Source organism: Bos indicus, chromosome 18, assembly GCF_029378745.1.
Source record: "Bos indicus isolate NIAB-ARS_2022 breed Sahiwal x Tharparkar chromosome 18, NIAB-ARS_B.indTharparkar_mat_pri_1.0, whole genome shotgun sequence".
Lineage (NCBI taxonomy): Eukaryota > Metazoa > Chordata > Mammalia > Artiodactyla > Bovidae > Bos > Bos indicus.
Genome location: NC_091777.1, coordinates 57,028,967 through 57,049,586, shown reverse-complemented (window position 1 = coordinate 57,049,586; position 20,620 = coordinate 57,028,967). Strand labels below are relative to the sequence as shown.

The following is a 20,620-nucleotide window of genomic DNA, read 5'->3' as shown; positions in this document are numbered from 1 at the left end:
TTAATAGGTTGGGCTTCCCTGGTGGCTCAGATGGTATAGAATCTGCTGCAATGCAGGAGACCCAGGTTTGATCCCTGGGTTGTGAAGATCCCTTGGGCAAGGGAATGACAACCCACTCCAGTATAGGTTAATAAAAAGCAAACATCATTGTCACCCCTGCCCAGGTCAAAAAATAGAACTTCATGCATCCACTCTACTAACAACCTCTTCCTTTCACCCCAAACAACATGTCATCCTAACATTTTTCTTTTTTTGGATGTACTGTGCAACTTGTGGGATCTTATTTTCCCAACCAGGGGTTCGATCTGAGCCTCTGCACATTGGGAGTGCAGAGTTTTAACCACTGGACCACCAGGGATTCCCCCCTCCTCCTGACTCCTAGGGTGATCACTTCCTTGGTTGGTTTGTTTTTTTCCTTTTGAGTTTTATTATTCAAAGATGCATCCCTAGATTCTATAGTTGAATGCTGCCCATTAAATTTTTTTTGTACATGATTTTTAAGTCTCTCTTAATCTACAGTTTCCTCCTCCATCCTTTCTGAAGTGTGTTAGTTGCTCAGTTGTGTCCGACTCTTTGTGACCCCATGGACTACAGTCCACCAGGAGTCTACTGCGTCTCCTGCATTGGCAAGTGGGTTCTTTACCACTGAGCCACCTGGGAAGCCCATGCTGGATTGGGGTGGGCCCTAAATCCAATGGGCTTCCCTCTTCACTCAGTGGTAAAGAACCCACTTGCCAATGCAGGAGATGCAGGTTTGAACCCTGGGTCAGGAAGATCCCCTGGAGATGGAAATGGCAACCCACTCCAGTATTCTTGCCTGGAGAATCCCACAGACAGAGGAGGCTGGCGGGCTCAAGTCCACGGTGTCACAGAGTCAGACATGACTTAGCAACTGAACAGCCTCGCACTAAATCCAATACGACTGGTGTCTTTTCAAGAAGGGAAGGAGGCACAGACACGCAAAGAAGAAATAGGGAAGGTCACGCGAGGCAGAGGCAGAGACCGGGCTGATGGATCTATGAGCCAAGGGTTGCTGACAAGCAACCAGAAGACAGCCTGGAAGAGATGTTCCCTCAGAAAGAACGAACCTGATGACACCTTGATTTTGGACCTCTAACCTCCAGAACTGTGAGAGAATAAGTTACTGTCTTTTTAAGCCACCCAGTTTGTGGCAATTGGTTGCAGCAGCCTCAGGCAACTAATACAGTGACTAATTAGTATTTTTTAAAAATGTCATTGTGTACTTGAGGGTTTAAACAGATTTGATGGATTTAAATGAGTTGTAATTATGAGCCTGGTTGAAGCTCAAGCTGCTCCATTTGGGGCCAGTTGGGACACTTTCCATGTTGACTTCTAAATGCTTTTGAGATCACCAGGCTAGCTTCCTGGGGAACTGGTGTATTATGGGCTGAATGTTTGTTGCCCCACAAATTCATATGAAGTCCTAACCCCTAGTGTGTATCTGGAAATGGGGCCTTTGGGAGGTAATTAGGACTAGATGAGGATAAGAGGGTGGGGTCCCGATGATGGCATTAGTGCCCTTATAAGGAGATATCAGATAGCTCCCCCCACATGCACAGAAAGTCAAGCCCAGTGACTGCAGGATGAGATGATGGCCACCTATAAGTCACCACTTATAAGCCAGGAGAAGAGAGAGGCCTTGGAAGAGGCCTTGGACCCATATTACCAGCATCATGCTCCCTGGATCCAGCCTTTGAGAAACCTCAGAAATACAACAGAATGAATGCATCTATTCCACCCCCACCTAGAGAACTCCTATTCAACCTTCAAAACCCAACTCAAATATTCCCTTTTCCTATGTGAATTGAAAAAGGATTGAGGGTGTTATGGTCCCAGGTCAGTGGGGCCTCAAGGCTGGCAGGGGTGACCCAGCTGTGCTCACCTGCAGGAGCAGCTTTCGGTAGCGGTCATTGAGCAGCTCTGCATTGCTTTGCTCCTCCTCCAGCTCCTCTTCCATTTGCCCCAGGCGCCCTTCCAGCTGACGTTTCTCATCCAGAATGGCAGCTCTAGGGAGAACAGGCAGGGCAAGGTCAGGGGAGGTGAGAGGGCAGGATGGCCAGAAGAGGGCGCCCTGCCCCACATTACCATGGGCCACTCACTTGCTAAGGCTGCCGTTGGCCACCTCATCTGCCATCTCATCCCTCTCCTGCTGGGCCTGCCGCCGGGCACGGTCAGAGGCAGCCAGTTCCTGCAACGAGCAAAATAGGCAGGTGGTCAGCTGCGGTGATGGGAGGCTGGCTGAACACTGGCCTCCCTACCCCTCATGCCTCAAGTCTGTTGATCTTTTTTTCACTGCACTTGAACATGCTGCCCCTGGATAACCTTGGAATGAGCTTCAGTCTATAGGCAGATGTCTCCTAAATCCATCTCCGTAGCCCGTGATCCATGTCCACTTCTTGCTGCCCGCCTGCCAGGATCCCTCACCCTCATGGCCTCCTCACTGAGCCCAGCATCTCTTTTCAGACCAGTTCCTCCTCCAGTTTCCCTCAGTCATCAGGCCAGACCCCCTCTCCTCCCCTCCTCTGCCCCCTTACCACCCAAAGCCCTGTCCATCCTGCTCCTTTACGCTCTCTGTTTGTTCCCTCTTCTGCGTCCAGGCTCAGGCGTCATCGTCCCTCTCCAGCCCCCCTGCCCCCAGTCTCCCTACTCTAGCCCATCCCCACACCGACCCTGTGGCTTTCCGGTTCAGGACCCTAGCGGGGCTCCAAGACATCCCTGGCCCCGCCCACCCGCGACCCCACCCTCCTGAGCCCTGCCCACCCCGGCATCACCTCCTGCAGCCGCAGCACTTCCGCCTCTAGCCCCTTGAGGCGCTTCTCACTTTCCCGGTTCTGAGCAAAGATCTCCTCTCGCGAACTGCGCGTCTCCTCCACCTCGCGCCACAGCTCCTTCATCTGGGCCTGGGCGGAACGGAGCGAGTGAGTGGGCCCAGCCAGGTCACAGGGACTGCCCCCAGCCCCGCTACCCTCGCAGTCAGCCCTGTGGGGGCTCCCCGTGAAAAAGCAGAGTCCTGAGGACTTGGGCTTCTGCACCCCGCTCCCAGCCAATGGCTGTGTGACCATGGGCCAGCTCTCCCCCCGTCTCTGAGTCTCACTTCTTTAAAAAAAGAAGCACATCAAAATTAAAGCAAGCGTAAAGTGGGGGTAATATGTGGACTCTGGAGTAATAATAGAGTTGGGAGGGACTTCCATGGCGGTTCAGCAGTTAAGACTCCAGCGCTTCCACTGCAGGGGGCGCGGGTTCGATCCCTGGTGGGGGAACAAACATCCTCAAGTCAAGCAGCTTGGCCACAAAAAAGTGATGGAAAACACCGATCACTTACCTTGGGCCAGTTGCTACTCTGTACACATACTGAAAACCTTAATCCTCACAACTCCAGTTGGTGGGGACTATTTTCCTACCCAGTTTACAGATGGAGAAACTGAGGCACAGAGAGGTTCAGCAGTGCACTCAGGGTGGTGAGTGGCACAGTCACGATCTTAACCTAGGCTGCCTGACCCTGGCGTTTACACTTTCGGCCACTTTGCTACCTGGCAACTATTTATTTATGTCCCCATCCAGCGGCATGTGGGATTTTAGTTCCCTGACCAGGGATCAATCCTGTGCCTTCTACAGTGAAAGCGCAGAGTTTTCATCACTGGGCCGCAAAGAAGTCCCAAAGATTAAGCAATTTAAATGAAGGAACTAAAAAATATAAAAAGAACCAAATGAGCCTTTGGGGCATGAATAGAGCTGTTGTCTAACGTGGGTGCTGCTCCTGGGATCGAAAGGGCGGGGTCCGAGCTGGTTTGGGAGCCGGAGCGAGGGCGGGGCCTCCCCTTTCCGCGGCTTAAGCCCCACCCCTTACCTGCATCTTGCGAAGCTGCTTCACTGCCTCCTCCTTGCCCTGCCCGGCCGCTGTGGTCTGAGCCTTCAGCTCCTCCAGCTCGGCCTCCAGCTTCTTGCGGGCGGCCACGGCCAGAGCACGCTGCTTGCGTTCCTCATCGCGCTCCACCTCTGCATCCCTCAACTGGGAGAGGGGAGGTCGGGAGGGGCGGGCTCAGGGGACAGGAAGCCCAGGCTCCCCCTACATGCCAGTGGCGTAGAGGTCTACCCTCCAGCCCCTGCCCAGGTCTCCAGCCCCACTCCTTCTGCCCCTTGCCTCTCTCTGCCACAAACCCAATCATCCTCTCCAACCCCACAGCCCTGGCAAGCTTTACCCCTCCCTCTTGCCCCAGCCTCCTCTTTGCTCCCATCACTCCTCTCCAGCCCATTCCTGAAGGCTCTAGAAAGGTCCTTCTACAATCACAGCTGACCCTGCTCATGGCCCTCCTGTGGTTGGCTCCCTGGTGCCCTCAGGACAAAATCATGCATGAACTCATGGCTGGATCAGTGGGGCCAAAGTAGATTTAAAAAGAAAAGCTCAGATACTGCTCCCCATCCCGGCCTTGGATCATCTCTTCATCACTTGCTCTAGGCTTCCCAGCTCCAGTCTCCTCTGCTCCAGTCTGCTGACCACATGGCCCCAGAGGGCTCTTTCTGATATTCAGGGCTGACCCGCCCCTCCCACGCTCAGCACACATCACTGAGTGAAAAGCCTTGCCCGCTGCAGACCATAGGAAATTCCTCCACTGAATGAAGAATGAATGAATAAATGTGCAGAGAGAGAAATATGGAGTGAATGAAGAAGCAGGTGAAGAAATAAATGAAAAAGGAAGGAAGGTCATGGATGAAGTGGGGTGAAGACAAGCTGGTCAATGAGCAGGTAAATGGGTATACGGGTTGGTTGGGGGTGCAGAGGAGGTGGGTAGATACTGGGGTGGTTGGGCTGGAGAGAGGAGGTTGATTGGAGCGGGTATTGGGTGGATGGAGAAGTCGGATGCAGAGTTGGTTGTGTAGAAGTCTTGGTTGGTAGGGAGGCTGTGTACAGGCGGCTAGGCAGCTGGCTCAGTAGATGGGATGGTGGTTGGGTGGACCGGTTAGTGGATGGAGGGTGTCCGAATGGGTCCTTGTGCATGTGGGTTCTTGGGTCATGGTGGGTGAGCGGGTTGGGGAACAGGAGGATGGCTGGCTAGTAGGTGGGACTTGGGTAGAAACCCACAGTAGCAGGTGGGTGGTGAGACTTCCGGGCACACTGAGCTGGGCGGCGCCCTGCCCATACCTGCTTGGCCAGCTGCCGCCGCCTCTCCTCGCCCGCCTCGTCTCGGCCCTGCAGGTCCCGCTCGTGTTGCGCCTTCAGGGCCTGCACGGTCACCTCCAGGCGCAGCTTGGCATCCTCGGCTGCCGTCAGCTCGTCCTCCAGCTCCGTCACCTGCGTTCGCAGATCGTTCGCTGCCTGTTCAGCCACCCGGCGGGCTCGCTCCAGCTCATGCACCTGGGAGGGTGGGAAGCAGAACGAAAGTGAGCCCTGGGCACCTGGACCACCGAGGAGGCGGGAGGTCAGGCCCGGAGATCTATGCTAGGCTAGAGGGGAGGGGAGCTTTGATAGACGAGGGGGAGGCAGCGAGGTGACATGTCCATCCTAGCTCCTTCTTGTCCCGAGTTACCTACACACGCTGTGAGAGGCTCTCGTGCTCAGTGTGTACACGTGAGCAAGTGTGTTTGACGGGAGAGTCCGCTCACATTTCATGAACACGCACCTGCACATGGATGTTTTCCAAGAAGCTCTCGTGCTTAGTGTGTGCACATATGTTTGCTGGAAGATCTCCCCGTGTGCTGGGCCCATGAATCGTTGCCTGTTGATGCCTGGCTTTCCTCACTTCCCGGGTATGTGCGTGAACACGGGGACTCTCCGACGCCGGTTCCCTTTGCCCTCCGTGTGGGAGAGCACACATGTGTGCCTGTGTGCCCCAGCGTCACGGGGTGGGGGTGGGGCGCGTGGTCGCCCACGTGTGTGTGCATGTGTGTGTCTGTGTGTCCCGGGGACCCGGGGTCGCTCACGCTTTTGCCGACGTCGTCCTTGCTGCTCAGCAACGCCTCCAGCTCGGCCCGCAGCGCACGGTTCTGCCGCTCGAGCTCCTCGCGCGCCTCCTGCTCCTCCTCCAGGGCCCGGGTCAGTGACAGCGTCCGGGCCTCGCGCTCGCGGCCCTCGGCCTCCGCCCGCTCCCGCTCCTCCACCGCCCGCAGGACTGCCGCCTTCTCCTCCGCCAGGAGCTTCCGGGGTGAGGGAGATGGGGTGGGGGACACAGGTTAGCTAAAAGGAGTGTACAAGGGAATGGGGAAGAGAGAGGGGCCAAGGACGGAGAGACAGACAGACAGACAGAGGCAGAGACACAAGAGGGAGGTATAGGGATTAAAGTTTCCACTGGGTCCCAGACCAGCTCGCTCTTCAATGGATCCCTCTGTTGATGGGAATGTAAATTGGTGCAGCCGCTCTGCAGAATAGTGAGGAGGTACCTTTAAAAACTAAAAATAGAGTTACCATGTGTCAGAGTGCTCAGTCGCTTCAGCCCTGTCGGACTCTTTGTGACCCCATGGACTGTAGCCCGCCAGGCTCCTCCGTCCATGGGATTCTCCAGGCAAGAATAGTGGAGTGGGTCGCCATGCCCTGCTCCAGGGAATCTTCCCGGCCCTGGGATGGAACCCGAGTCTTCAGTGCCTCCTGCTTTGGCAGGCAGGTTCTTAGCACTTGTGCCACCTGGGAGGTCCTAGAGTTACCATATGATGGAGCAACCCCACTCCTGGGCAGAGAGCTGGAGAAAACTTTAATTCGAAAAGATACCTACACCCCAGTGTTCACTGCAGCACTACTTACAATAGCCAAGACATGGAAGCAACCTAAATCTCCATGGATGAAGGAATGGATAAAGAAGATGTGGCCTATATATACAATGGAATATTACTCAGCCATGAAAAAGAATGAAATAATGGCATTTACAGCAACATGGATGGACCTAGAGATTATCACAGTAAGTGAAATAAACCAGACAGAGAAGGACAAACATCATATGATATCACTTCTAGGTGGAATCTTTTAAAAAAAATGATGTAATTAAATGAATTTATTTACAAAACAGAAACAGACTCACAGATACAGAAAACAAACTAACCAACTTGTGGTTACCAAAGGGGAAAGGGGGGATGGATAGATTTGGAATCTGGGATTAACAGATATACACTGCTGCTGCTGCTGCTGCTAAGTCGCTTCAGTCGTGTCCGACTCTGTGCGACCCCGTAGACGGTGGCCCACCAGGCTCCCCTGTCCCTGGGATTCTCCAGGCAAGAATATTGGAGTGGGTTGCCATTATACACTACTATATATAAAACAGATAATTAACAAGGACCTGCTGTAAAGCACAGGAAACTCTACTCAATGTCTTCTAGTAACTTATAAGTAAAAGAATCTGAGAAAGAATATATGTATCATGTATAAATGTATGAGTCACTTTGCTGTACAACTGAAACTAATGCAACAGTGTAAATCAACTACACTTCAAGTTTTATAAAAAATTAAATGAAAGGAAATTTTGAGCCAAAAAAAGGAAAAACCTTAAATGGATCAAACTGATCAGCCCCTCGCTTTATATACCCAAGAGAGGAAAGGGTTTTCTTTCTTCCTCTTGTAGTCATAGTAGGAAAAAAAATACATAAAATTTAAAATGTACTTCAAACCTTCACTGTTTTTTTATGACATAGCAATTGATGAACAATAAAACTTACAAGACATGCAAATATATATATTTATATGTATATTTGTTGCTGTTCAGTGGCTAAGTTGTGTCGACTCTTTGCGACCCCATGGACGGCAGCATGCCAGGCTTCCCTGTCCTTCATCATCTCCTGGAGTTTGCTCAAACTCATATCCATTGAGTTGGTGATGGTATCAAACCATCTCATCCTCTATTGTCCCCTTCTTCTCCTGCCCTCAATCTTTCTCAGCATCTGGGTCTTTTCCGATGAGTCACCTCTTGTGTTGTTGGCAGAGGGTGTTTGCTATGACCAGTTTGTTCTCTTGGCAAAACTCTGTTAGCCTTTGCCCTGCTTTATTTTGTACTCCGAGGCCAAACTTGCCTGTTACTCCAGGTATCTCTTAACTTCCTACTTTTGCATCCCAATCCCCTATGATGAAAAGGACATCTTATTTTTTTGTTGTTGTTAGTTCTAGGCGGCCTTATAGGTCTTCATGCTGCTGCTGCTGCTGCTAAGTCACTTCAGTCATGTCCGACTCTGTGCGACCCCAGAGACAGCAGCTCACCAGGCTCCCAGTCCCTGGGATTCTCCAGGCAAGAACACTGGAGTGGCTTGCCATTTCCTTCTCCAATGCATGAAAGTGAAAAGTGAAAGTGAAGTCGTTCAGTCGTGTCCGACTCCTACCGACCCCATGGACTGCAGCCCACCAGGCTCCTCCGTCCATGGGCTTTTCCCGGCAAGAGTACTGGAGTGGGGTGCCACTGCCTTCTCCGATAGGTCTTCATAGAACTGGTCAATTTCAGCTTCTTCAGCATCCAGTGGTTAGGGCACAGACTTGGATTACTATGATGTTGAATGGTATGCCTTGGAAATGAGCTGAGATCATTGGGTCGTTTTTAAGGTCACATCCAAGTACTGCATTTCAGACTCTTTTGTTGACTATGAGGGCTACTCCATTTCTTCTGAGGGATTCTTGCCCACAATAGTAGATATAATGGTCATCTGAATTAAATTCACCCATTCCTCTCCATTTTAGCTCACTGATTCCTATAATGTCATTGTTCACTCTTGCCATCTCCTGCTTAACCATGTCTATATATATATAAAACACAAATTCTTTTAGAATTTTTTCAATGATCTATGGAATAGTATTAAGCAATCGAACATACATGTATTTGGAGTTTGAGAAGAGGAGGGGAGAAAGAGAGAATGGGGCAGAAAAATATTTGAAAAAATAATGGCTGAAGATTTCCACATGTGATTAAGAACACTAACCCAAAGCTGTTGGAAGCTTGGCAAACTGAAGTAGAATAAACACAAAACCCCACAGCTGGATATCATAGTCAAACTGCTAAAAAGCAAAGATAAAGAGGAAAAAGTCTGAACCAGCTAGAAAACCACATCACATTATTGTTAACTTTAAATCTGAAACAGTGGAGGCCCCAGAACATGGAATGATCTCTTCCCAGTGTGGAAAGAATAAAACCTAGAATTCAACAGCCAGTGAAAATTCCTTTCAAAAATGAAGGCAAAAATAAGGACTCTCCCATTTTCCAGATGAAGAAAATGAGGCAGAGAGACTGTGCAATTTGCCCAAGCCACACAGCCAGAAAGGGCCCCAACTGGGCTGTGAACCTCAGGGTTGCCTGATCTTAATGCTCTGGGGTTCTGAGAATTTTATTCCATTCTTACATTGTCAGATGCTTAGTATTATCCCCACTTTCAATTTTTTCTTTTTTCTTCTTTTTTTTTGGCTGTACCGCATAGCCTGTGGGATCTTAGTTCCCCAACCAGGAATCAAACTGGAGCGATGTAGTTCACAGGGTCGAAAAGAGTCGGACTCGACTTAGTGACTGAACGACAGCAACAGTACTGAGAGCATGGAGTCCTCATCACTGGACTGCCAGGGAATCCCCTTATCCCCATTTTCTAGATGGGCAAACTGAGGCTGAAATGGGACAAGCAGTTTGCCTGAGGTCCACAGTGAGTCAGCAGGAGAAGCAAGACGTGTTATTTCATTTCGCCTTCCTAAGTACACCCTCTGGTGTATCTGCAGGACGCCTTTGGGAGTAACACTGGGTACCAGCAGTAATTATTTGGGGGCAGGAGACATAAGCCAGGATCGATGGGCGTTCTATCCTACAGGGGCTCAGAGGGAAGAGGCATCTTCCCCGAAGGTCCTCGCAGGTTCACAGCTGAGCTGTGACATCACCTGTTACTGATCGCTCACGGTGACCGTGACGGGCAGCGTGGGTGAGCATCCCAGTTCCCCAGGTGGCTAACCCAAGGTGCCTCACCTGGTCGAACTTGCGCTGCTTCTTCTCCAGCGCGCTCACGAGCTGCCGCTGCTGCTCCAGGTCCACTGTGGCATCGTCCAGCTCCTGCTGCAGCCGCCGGCGGCCCCGCTCCAGCCGCTCCACCACTTCCGCCTTTTCTGCCAGGCGCTGGTTCAGGGCCTCAGCCTCTCGGGCCGCCCGGCGCCTAGCCTCCTCCCCTGCCTCCAGGGCCCCTGCCTCCTCTTCCTGGCGCCGCCGCCACTCTGACAGCTGGGGTTGGGGGTGGAGGAAAGAGAGGGAGGGTGGCACCCATGTTGGCAACCCGAGTGTGAGTTAGTGGGGCCCCATTTCCCAGATGAGGAGACTGAGGCCCAAGAGGGAAATGATTCACTCCGTTGGGCACTTCTGCCTGAAGAGTAGGGATAAGGTTGTGAGTTCTCAGAGCCCCAGCTCCTCCAGGATGTTAAAATGGTTCCCACAGAACCAGAAGATGAATCAGACCTGGGTTCTGCCCTGGGGAACCCCTAGTCTGATGGGGGAGACTGAGTGTCACAACCAGGGTGATAGAGGCTAAGGTAGAAATAGGGAAGCCACAGGAGTCCACCAGACAGGCTCAAAAATCTATTGAGAACATTCAAGAGACTTCCTGGAGGACGGAGCATTTGTGATGGATCTTGAAGTATGCATAGGAGTTTTCCAGTTAAAAAATGATATTCACAGGCATACATTCATCATTCATTCAACAGGCATTTCTCAAGGCATCCCATACATAAGGCACTATGTTGGCTTAGGCTGGGGACCCAGATCTAACTCTGATGGGGTCCCACCTTCAAGGAGCTTTCAGTCTGGTCGGGGGACTCATGGGCAATGACAGTTCTAGCCAGTCAGGGTGACTGGAGTGGGGACAAAGGAGAAAGAAGGGTTAAGGGAGCTCAGAGAGGGCTGGTGAGTAATTTCTTAGAACAGGAGAGGCGGATGCTAAGTCCTAATAAATGAAAAGCGTTTTCCTACATGAAGTGAGGAAAGAGAGATGAGAGGTGAATATAGCTAACGATGGAAGAAGGCCAGAGAATGCAGGGTCTCTGACAACCTGGTGAGAGGCATGGATTTTGTCCAGGGTGGGTAGCTGGGGAGCCCTGGGAGGTGTGTGAGCAAGGAAAAGGCAGCATCAGCTCCGGCTTTACAAAGACCATGTGAAGGATGAGCCAGAAGGGGATAGACTAGAGGCAGGGAGGTTTGAAGGGAGGCTGAGAGGATACAGGTGACAGAGGATGAAGTTTGTGCAGGGCTGGGGCTGTGGGGACAGAGAGGAGGGGAGTCTGGCTTGCAGTGGTCTGGCTTGTGACATGCTGGCCTGTGGGGTCACCCCGTGAGCCACGGAACCCAGCAGGAGCCGGGTGGGGGATCTCCCTGCAGGGCTGTTCACCTGGGCCTGGGCGGTCTGCAGCTCGCGGCCCGCTCGCTCCCTGGCGGCCGCTTCCTCGTCCAGCTGCTCCCGCAGCCCGGCTGCCTCCGCCTCCAGGGCTCGTGCCCGGGACCCCAGGGCCAGCTTCGCTCTGGTCTCCTCCTGCAGCAGCTCCTGCAGGTGGATGAGAGGACGATGTTCAGTGTGGGCAGGAGAGTTGGGGGTGGTCTGGGTTGGGGAGCGAGTGGTGAGATGGGAGCTGGGGTCACCTGGGCATCGTGGAGCTGGGCCTCCATGCTGGTCAGCTCCTTGCTCAGCCTGATGGCTTTGGACTCGGCCTCGCTCAGGGCTCCAGACACATTCTCGAGTTCAGCCTGTGGGCAAGGGGCATCTTATAATGGCAGCTTCCTGCCAGCCGACCCCTCTGTGTACCTGCCTCAGATCCCCACTACCCACTGCTGGTGGGGATGTAGAAGGGTGCAGCTGCCGCGATAATCAATCTAGCAGCTCCTTAAAATGGTTAAATGCAGAGTTTCCATGTGAAAGTGAACGTGTTAGTCGTTCAGTCCTATCTCACCCTTTGTGACCCCATGCACCGTAGCCCACCAGGCTCCTCTGTCCATGGGATTCTCCAGGCAAGAACACTGGAATGGTTTGCCATTCCCTTCTCCAGGGGATCTTCCCGACCCAGGGATCGAACCCTGGTCTCCTGCATTGCAGGCAGACTCTTTACCATCTGAGCCACCAAGGATGTTAAACCAGAGTTTCCACAGGGCCCAGCAATTCCGCTCCTGGGTCTGTACCCAGGAGAAATGAAAACAAGTCCATGCAAAAACCTGTACAGGGGTGTTCACAGAAGCAGCATTCACAACTGCCAGAAGGTGGAAACAACCCAAACGTCCATCCACGGATGACTGGATAAACAAAATGTGGTCTCTCTAGACAATGGAATATTATTCAGCCATAAAAATAATGAAGTACAGATGGATGCTACAACATGGATGAGCCTTGACAACACTATGCTAAGTGAGTGAAGTCAGACACAAGACACATATTGTATGATTCCATTTCTATGAAGTGTCCAGAATAGGAAATCTAAAGAGACAGAAGGTAGATTAGTAATTGCTAGGGCAGGGGGTGAGATTGGAGGACCTTAACCCTAACTCTCGTACGGGATTTCTTTCTAGGGTGATGAAAATGTCCTAAAATTAGATTATGGTGATAAATGTACAACTCTATGAATATACTAAAACTCGTTGTTCAGTTGCTCAGTGGTGTCCAACTCTTTGCAACCCCACGGACTGTAGCACACCAAGCTTCCTTATCCTTCACTATCTCCTGGAGTTTGTTCAAACTCATGGCCATTAAATCAGTGATGCTATCTAACAGTATCATCCTCTGTCACCCACTTCTCCTCCTGCCCTCAATCTTTCCCAGCCTCAGGGTCTTTTCTAAGAGTCGGCTCTTCATATCAGGTGGCCAAAGTGTTGAAGCTTCAGCTTCAGCATCAGTCCTTCCAATGAATATTCAGGGTTGATTTCCTTTAGGATGGACTGGTTTGATTTTAAATGGGTGAGTTATACAGTATGTGAGTTATATTTCAATAAAGCTGTTCTCCTGGCACCCAAATCACCACCAAAATGATCCTGGATGCAGCTCCTGGCCTCGTGTTCTCAGCAATAAACAGGTATTGGTCATTTAGTTTAAAAACATAATAAAATAAAAAGCCCACATCTCTCCTAACAATTACAGTATGACATTTTCTACCTGCAGGTTTAAATGTTCATCCTGGGTTTTTCTAATCAGACCATGGATTATTTACGGCCAGAAGATAAGAGGGTGAAAGGTGGGCACTGCGGCAGGGTTAAGAGCCGCAAGGTTAGTCATGCCTGGATTCACGCTTTGGCTCTGAGGGACCTTAGACAACCAGCTTCACCTCCCTGGGCCTCAGTTTCCCTGTGTGTAAAATGGGAACAATATTAGCAGTTCCTTCAGAGGAGGGTCAGGAGGCTTTAGTAAAAATACACAGGATGTTTGGTATAAAGCAACCACTCACCCGATACTAGCTGTTAATGTGTGATAATGCTGAAGAAGTTGGCAGGGACGGCAGGGTTGATGTGGACCAAACCGAAGCCCAGAGAGGGCAGGCATCTCACCCAAAGTCACACAGCAGACACCACTGCTGAGCTGGCCGCCCCACTCACCTGGGCTCGCTGCAGCTTCTCTGCAGCCTCTGCTCGGGCCCGCTCCCCGTCGCCCACGCGGCCCTGCACCTCCTGCAGCTGTGACTCCAGGCGACGCCTCCGCTGCTCACCCTCCTGCCGCGCGGTCTGCAGGTTGCTGAGCTCCGTCCGCAGCTCAGACACTTCAGCCTCCAGAGTCAAGCGGGTCTTCTCCCATGTGCCTTTGCTCTGAGGTGGGAGAGGGACGGCAGAGATTTATGACTCCCTTTCTCTACCAGGCCAGGCACATGCATGCCCCATGTCCCTTGCACTATTTCCTCTGGAACCCCTCACCATTCCTTAAAGACCCAGGCACACTCCTGCCCCGGGGCCTTTGCACTGACTGTTCCCTCTGCCCAGAACATGTTTCCCAGGATGCCAAGATGGGGTCACCCTTCGCTTCCTTAATTTTTTTTTTATTATGACCTTATTTATTTATTTTTGGCCATGCTGGGTCTTTGTTTCTTCGAGGGGGCTTTCTCCAGCTGTGGTGAGCAGGGGCTGCTCTCTAGTTGCCATGTATGGGCTTCACATGGCCGTGGTTTCTCTTGTTGTGGAGCATGGGCTCTAGGGCAGGCGAGCTTCAGTAGTTTTGGCTCCTGGGCTCTAGAGCACAGGCTTAACAGTTGTGATGCAAGGGCTTAGTTATCCCAAGGCATGTGAGATCTTCCCCGCCCAGGGATCAAACCCATGTCACCTGCATTGGCAGGCAGATTCTTTACCACTGAGCCTCCTGGGAAGCCCTTTCCTTCAGCTTTTCACTCAGAGGTCACCTTTTCATAGAATCTCTCCATGGCCTTCTATATTTCAAATCACAAAATGCCCCCCTCGCCCCGCTATTGGCATTCTGACCCCGCTTTTTGTTCATCATTTTCCCATAGCACTTATAACCCTGATATATACTGTGAATCTGTTTAGATCGTTTACACTCTGCCTCTCCTGCTAAAACATCATCTCCACAATAGAAGTGTGTACTGATTGTCTGGTTCATATTTGGGGCCCTCAATATCACACCGGGAACATAGCACCTATTCAACGAACGTTCGCTGAATGAAAGATGGATCGGTGGGCTTCCCTGGTGGCTCAGTGGTAAAGAATCCACCTGCCAATGCAGGAGACATGGGTTCGATCCCCGGTCCAGAAAGATCCCACATGCCTGCAGAGCAACTCAGCCCCGGGGCCACAACTATCGAGCCTGTGCTCTAGGGCCTGGGAGCCACAACCACTGAACCCCAAAAGCTCTAGAGCCTTGCTCTGCGGCAAGAGAAACCACTGCAATGAGAAGCCCGAGCACTGCAACTAGAGAGCAGCCCCCGTTCACCACAACTACAGAAAAGCCCGAGCAGCAGCGAGACCCAGCACAGCCAATAATAAGTAAATTATTTTTTTAAAAAAGATGGATCAGAGACATGAATACCTGAGAAGAGAAGCGGGCTGGCCTAGGACCAGCCAGACATACCTCCTCCACCCAGCATCCCACTTTGCCTCCCCATGGCTCCCCAGAAACCCCAGCCCCGTCCCAACCCACCCTCCGGGCTTGCTCCAGCTGCTCCGCCAGCTCTCCCAGGGCCTGGCCATGGCGCTGCCGCAGCTCCTGCACTGCCACCTCATGAATGCGCGTTTCCTCCTCCAGAGCCTTCTTCAACTCCGTCACCTCCTGTTCTCTCTTGGACCTTTTATTGGGGAAGGGGGACAGGGAATAGAATTTCAGAATACAGGAAGACTGGGACTTTAGGGCAGCCCCCGACAGCCGGTTGTGCCTCTTCTTATTCTTTCCCTTCAAGGATGGGGACTTCATTCTATATTCCCCGAGGAGTATGGGTGGTGATGCTGCAGGAGGAGTGTGGCTTTAAGAGTGAGCTCCTATGTATCTGTCAAAACCCTATTCAAAATGCCCCCTTCTCAAGAAGTCTTTTTGGACTCCCTCCCATAGCGTGATACAGGGGTCTTCTCTGATCATCCACGATGGCCTGTCCTACTCCATTAAAGCTCACTTAGCTCTGGACCAGGTCTGTCTTTGCCTGAATCTGCTTACTCCCAGACTGGGAGCTCCAGAGGACAATGCCTGAGTCTGATCCATTTATGTCCCCAGCTTGGTCCAGAGCCAGTGCCCAGAAAACAACTGGTGAATGACTCAACATCTGTGCAGATGGAGAGTTTGGACCCATGTCCTTTTCCTCTCCTCCCAACCTGGTTCCACAGGTCCCCAACCGGTGCCAGCTGCCGGCCGCCCAGCCTCACCGGAGCTCCTGCTGTGCATTGGTGGAGTCCAACGTGTCCTCCAGCTCGCCCCGCAGTGCCTCCAGCTCCTCGCCCAGGTCCCGGCGCTGCTTCTCCGCCTTGGCCCTGGCCGCGCGCTCAGCCTCCAGGTCCTCCTGGGCTTCGGCCAGCCCAGCCTGCGCCTCCCTCAGGGATTTGAGTAGCTGGGCCCGGACTCCACCCTCTTCCTCTGCCCTGGGGGTAGACAAGGATCAAGGGGGTTAGTACAAGGACAGGCAGGGGGTGGGGATGATTTCTGGGGGTGTGGAGGGACTAGACATGGCCAGTTCCAGATTCGAATCCCAGCTCTGTCCTTGGACACGTGCCTCTAGGACTCAGAGCCTCAACTTCCCTAGCTGTAAAGTGGGGATGACACCACTGGTATCACGAGGATGCTTACTAAGTTCCCTCCACTTGAGAGCCCTCTGCCTTATCATCCCATGTGATGTTCATGCCCACGCAGGAAACTGGGGCGCAGGGTGGGAAAGTACTTGCCCTGGTCACGTGGTCAGTGGGTGGCTGACCCCTGAACTCCTCCTCATAACCCTTCTAGGATCAAGCTGTTGCAAAGAGGAGCCGGATGAAGGGGCAGTGTGGACTGCAGATTAAACAGCTCAGGGAAATATGCCGATCACAGTTTGTGTCCTCTGCTTGGCCACCTGCCCTGGCAAGTGACAGCCTCTCTGAACTGCAGGCTCCCAGTTTGTGAGAGAGCATGACCGCCCACGTCACAGGACTGCCAGGAGGGTGGTGATGGAAACAGTAATACATAAGTGCCAAAGGCTATGTGTTACACAACTCCACTTAGGAGAAGTAGCAAGAATCAGCAAATCTAGGCAGACAGGAAGCACACTGGTGGTTGCCGAGGGCTAAGGGGAGGGAGAGATGGGGAGGGATTGTTTAATAGGATTTTTTTTGAGGTGATGGTAGTGATTGCACAGCATTGTGAATGTACCAAATACCCCTCAGTGGTATGCTTTAAAATGGTTAATTTTGCTATGTGAATTTCACCTCAACGCAAAAGGGAAAAAAATAACAGTGATAATGGAAAGTAGGAACAGACACACCACAGCATCAATTGAGGCCCTAGGTTGTGCGAAGCATGTCCTCAGCGCCTTCTTATTTAACCCCCACACTAACCCTGGGCTTCCCTGGTGGCTCAGATGGTAAAGAATTTGCCTGCAACACAGGAGACTCAGTTTCAATCCTTGGGTTGGGAAGATTCCCCTGGAGAAGGAAATGTCAACCCACTCCAGTATTCTTACCTGGGAAATCCATTGGACAGAGGAGGCTGGTGGGCTACAGTCCATAGGGTCACAAAGAGTCCAACACGACTAAGCGACTATTACACTAACCCTGGGAGAGCTTCTATAATCACCCCCATTTTCCAGATAGAGAAACTAAGACTTGAGAGGTGATGTTATTCGGGTGAGGTCATGAGGCCAGAAAGGGGAGGAATTGGGATTTGAACTCAGAAGTCAGGCTGGAGGGTGCACAGTTCTTAACTCCCCTCCACCAACCCATGTCCCATCGATTCTGCAATCCACATTTCCCCAACATTGTAGCTGCTCTGAATTCCAGCTGCATCCATACACAAGGGCGCCTAAGGTCGCAAGGGTGAAAAGCATCTAAAACAGTGAGCGCCATATCTGGCATACAGTAAGCGCTCAATAATTGTGAATGGCTGGCATTATGATGATTATGATTCCTAAGACGGCCAGATCACTTATCCAATCACAGCAGATTCTGAGTGGTTCAGCTTTGAGAGGCTGGGGAGAGGAAGGGGGAGGGGGGATAGGAAGAAAAAAGCATTTTCTGGCCTCAGTGCAAGAAACTAAGTTACTAGACACGCAGGGCCCGCTTTCAGTTTTCCCTTAACCAGGAGGGCTTGGAACTCTGGCTGTGTCCATCTTACAGAAGGGTACACTGAATCTCTGTGGGTTAGCGGGTCTCAGCCGGGCGTCTCCATCGCCGCTAGGCGGCGCCCTCGTGCCGCGCGCCCCGCCGGCCCACCCCGCACCTGGCCAAGGCAGCCTGCAGCTCCTCCTCCTTGCGGCCCAGCTGGGCGCGCAGCTCTTCTGCCCGCTGCTGCTGTTCCGCCATCTGCTCCTGCAGCTCCGAGCCTTCCACGTCCAGCCGCCGCTTCAGCTTCTCCAGTTCCTGGCGGCTCTTCTCCTCCTTCCGGAGGCGGTCTGCAGGCAGGAGGAGTGTGGGCCACGCATGAGGGAGCCAGACCCACACCCCCAGGGAGACCCCCAGCCCCCTCGCCCCAGTCATCGCACGCACTTTCAGGGCGTCAGGCTGAGCTCAGCCTCTTTTTCCACCCCTCCCCATCTTTCCCAGCTTCCCCACCCCTGGGATAGCCCACTGGTCCTGATCCGCAGCAGACCCCAGAGGCCGTCCTCTCCCCCACCGCTCCCACGCCCCCGCCGGCCCCTGCCGGCCAGCCGGCTCCCTCTGCCCTGTCTTCTTCTCCCTGCACCCCCAGCCTCCTCCTGTGCTCCCTCTCTTCTGTTTCTGCTTCTGAGTCCTCAGCAAGGGACAGAGCGAGAAAAAAAAAAGTGTCTGAAACAGTTAGTGGAGCCATCAGCTAGAGTCACCCAAGATACCAAGGAGATAGGAAGAGAACTGGATTGGGAAGGAGGACACACAACCTGTCCCCAGCCTTCTTTCCTGCCCCCATTTAGCAGATGTGACCACTGAGGCCCCACAGCACATGAGGGCTGTCCCCCCACCCCACCCTCGCCCCTGCTGGAGTGTGCATAGGCCCCCCTGGGGGGCGGGAGCTCACCCTCCATGTCCGCAATGGTGGCCTCATATTTGAGTCGAAGCTTATTGAGGCTCTTGACTTTCTCCTCCTCCTCGGCTGCCTGGGATGAGAACTCGGACAGCCGCTCCTCCAGCAGCTTCCGCTCCTGAGCACAGTGGGAGGTGGGGGTGGGAGTCAGGGGCTCTGCTCATCTTGGCTGTCATTCCCATCTGTGTTTCTGCTCACCTCCTTCCTCCCCTGACCCTTCCTGCTCCCACCCCTTCCCTCCTTTCCCATTCCCTAGTGTCCCTAGTGTCTATGAACCCATCACACCCCCATCAGACTTAACCGCATAGACTCCCACTATTGGAAGGATACCCCCATTCATTAACCCGACGGCCCTCGGATGGATGCTCATGTTGATTCGAATCACCTGCTATTATAAACAACACTGCACTGAACATCCTTGCACTTCAGCTGCATGCACGGGTGAGCACTGGAGCCTCATCACTACTCCAGGTCTGATTCACGGACCAGCGTCATCAGCACCAAATGGGAGCTTGTTAGGAATGGAATCTCAGGGTCCCCCCCGCTCCAGACCTGCCGAGTCAGAATCTGCACTCTGACAAGTTCTCCCTGTGAGTCTTGGGCACATGGGAGTTTGAGAAGCACTGGCCTGGACCAGCACTTTTTTCTTTTCTGTCTTTTTATTTTTTTTTTACTTATTTTCATTATTTATGTATTTTTTGAGCAGCGTTTTTCATACTGTGAGTGGTTTTGGAAGTCTAGGCAGTGGGTTGGCACTACCTTAAAAAGGAAGACATAGAACAGAGTAGGAGAGAAGAGCCACTGCATCCAAGGAATGTTCCAGAAGACTCCTGTGCATCGTTGAGCTCTCAACTCAGGCAACACTGCCTCCGGGAAGCCTGTCCTGACCACACCTAGTGCAGGTCAGGCCATCCCCTTCCACAGTTTTCTGTTCTTTTCTGACAGTTTATAATTCGTTCGCACTGTATGATTATGTTGATTTCCTGGGGTGACTCGGCTAGCTTCCCCCTTGCCCATGCCTTTGTGAGGACAGAAATGTTTTTCTAGTTAGTTAAATGCCATACCCCCTGTGCCTAGCCCAGGGGTTTAACCCTGAGCAGGTTAAAGATGGTGGCAGACTCTTCACCACATGCCCAGCCATGGACAGAGTCCAATTCTCCACCCCTTGAATCTAGACTGAGTCTGCTTTAAGCTCTGCTGCTGCTGCTGCTGCTACGTCGCTTCAGTTGTGTCCGACTCTGTGCGACCCCATAGATGGCAGCCCACCAGGCTCCCCTGTCCCTGGGATTCTCCAGGCAAGAACACTGGAGTGGGTTGCCATTTCCTTCTCCAATGCACGAAAGTAAAAAGTGAAAGTGAAGTCACTCAGTCGTGTCCGACTCTTCGTGACCCCATGGACTGCAGCCTACCAGGCTCCTCCATCCATGGGATTTCCAGGCAAGAGTACTGGAGTGGGGTGCCATTGCCTTCTCCGGCTTTAATCTCAGTGGTCGGCAAATCACAGCCTGCAGGCCAAACCTGGCCCACTGCTTGCATTTATAAATAAAGTTTTATTGAGACATAGCCACGCCCATTTGATCACAGGCCATCTGTGGCTGCTTTCACATTACCACAGCAGATTTGAGTGGTTGGCACAGAAACAGAGCAGCCTGCTGAGCCCTGAATGTTTACTATTCGGCCTTTTAGAGAAAACCTTTGCCAACGCCTGATGCATAGAATTCAGAGAAAGTGATGTCAGTTCCAGGCTTAAGCCTTTAAGAGGCCTGGTTGCTTCTGCTTCATTTTCTGGGAGTCCTGAGCTGCCAGATGAGAAACCCAGGCTCTCCTGTAAGCAGAGAGGCCGCATGAAGGAGCACCCAGATACCACCTTCCAGCCCCTGCCATCATGTCATGGCAACTCTTTAAGGGGACCATAGCCCAGTGGACCCACAGAGCAATGGGATGTAATGAAATGGGGGTTGCTTTTAGCAATGAGGCTTTGGGGTGTCTGATGACACAGAGATAAAGAATGACTCATAATAGCTGCTCAGTA

At 52.3% G+C, this 20,620-nt stretch overlaps 1 protein-coding gene across 5 annotated transcripts in view; it reads right to left on the bottom strand.

The window, feature by feature from the left end:
- Positions 1-20,620, bottom strand: part of MYH14 (myosin heavy chain 14) — a 78,870-nt gene that overhangs the window by 5,824 nt on the left and 52,426 nt on the right. For all 5 annotated transcript variants that reach the window (XM_070772171.1, XM_070772170.1, XM_070772172.1 and 2 more), the window contains 14 exons: positions 18,583-18,706; positions 17,812-17,983; positions 15,774-15,986; positions 15,061-15,205; positions 13,515-13,721; positions 11,580-11,684; positions 11,332-11,484; positions 9,927-10,175; positions 5,941-6,153; positions 5,162-5,374; positions 3,869-4,030; positions 2,793-2,921; positions 2,121-2,209; positions 1,904-2,027 (listed from right to left, as the gene is read on the bottom strand). In XM_070772171.1, the coding sequence (XP_070628272.1) occupies positions 1,904-2,027; positions 2,121-2,209; positions 2,793-2,921; positions 3,869-4,030; positions 5,162-5,374; positions 5,941-6,153; positions 9,927-10,175; positions 11,332-11,484; positions 11,580-11,684; positions 13,515-13,721; positions 15,061-15,205; positions 15,774-15,986; positions 17,812-17,983; positions 18,583-18,706 (2,298 nt within the window). The remainder of the gene's footprint in view (positions 1-1,903; positions 2,028-2,120; positions 2,210-2,792; positions 2,922-3,868; positions 4,031-5,161; positions 5,375-5,940; positions 6,154-9,926; positions 10,176-11,331; positions 11,485-11,579; positions 11,685-13,514; positions 13,722-15,060; positions 15,206-15,773; positions 15,987-17,811; positions 17,984-18,582; positions 18,707-20,620) is intronic.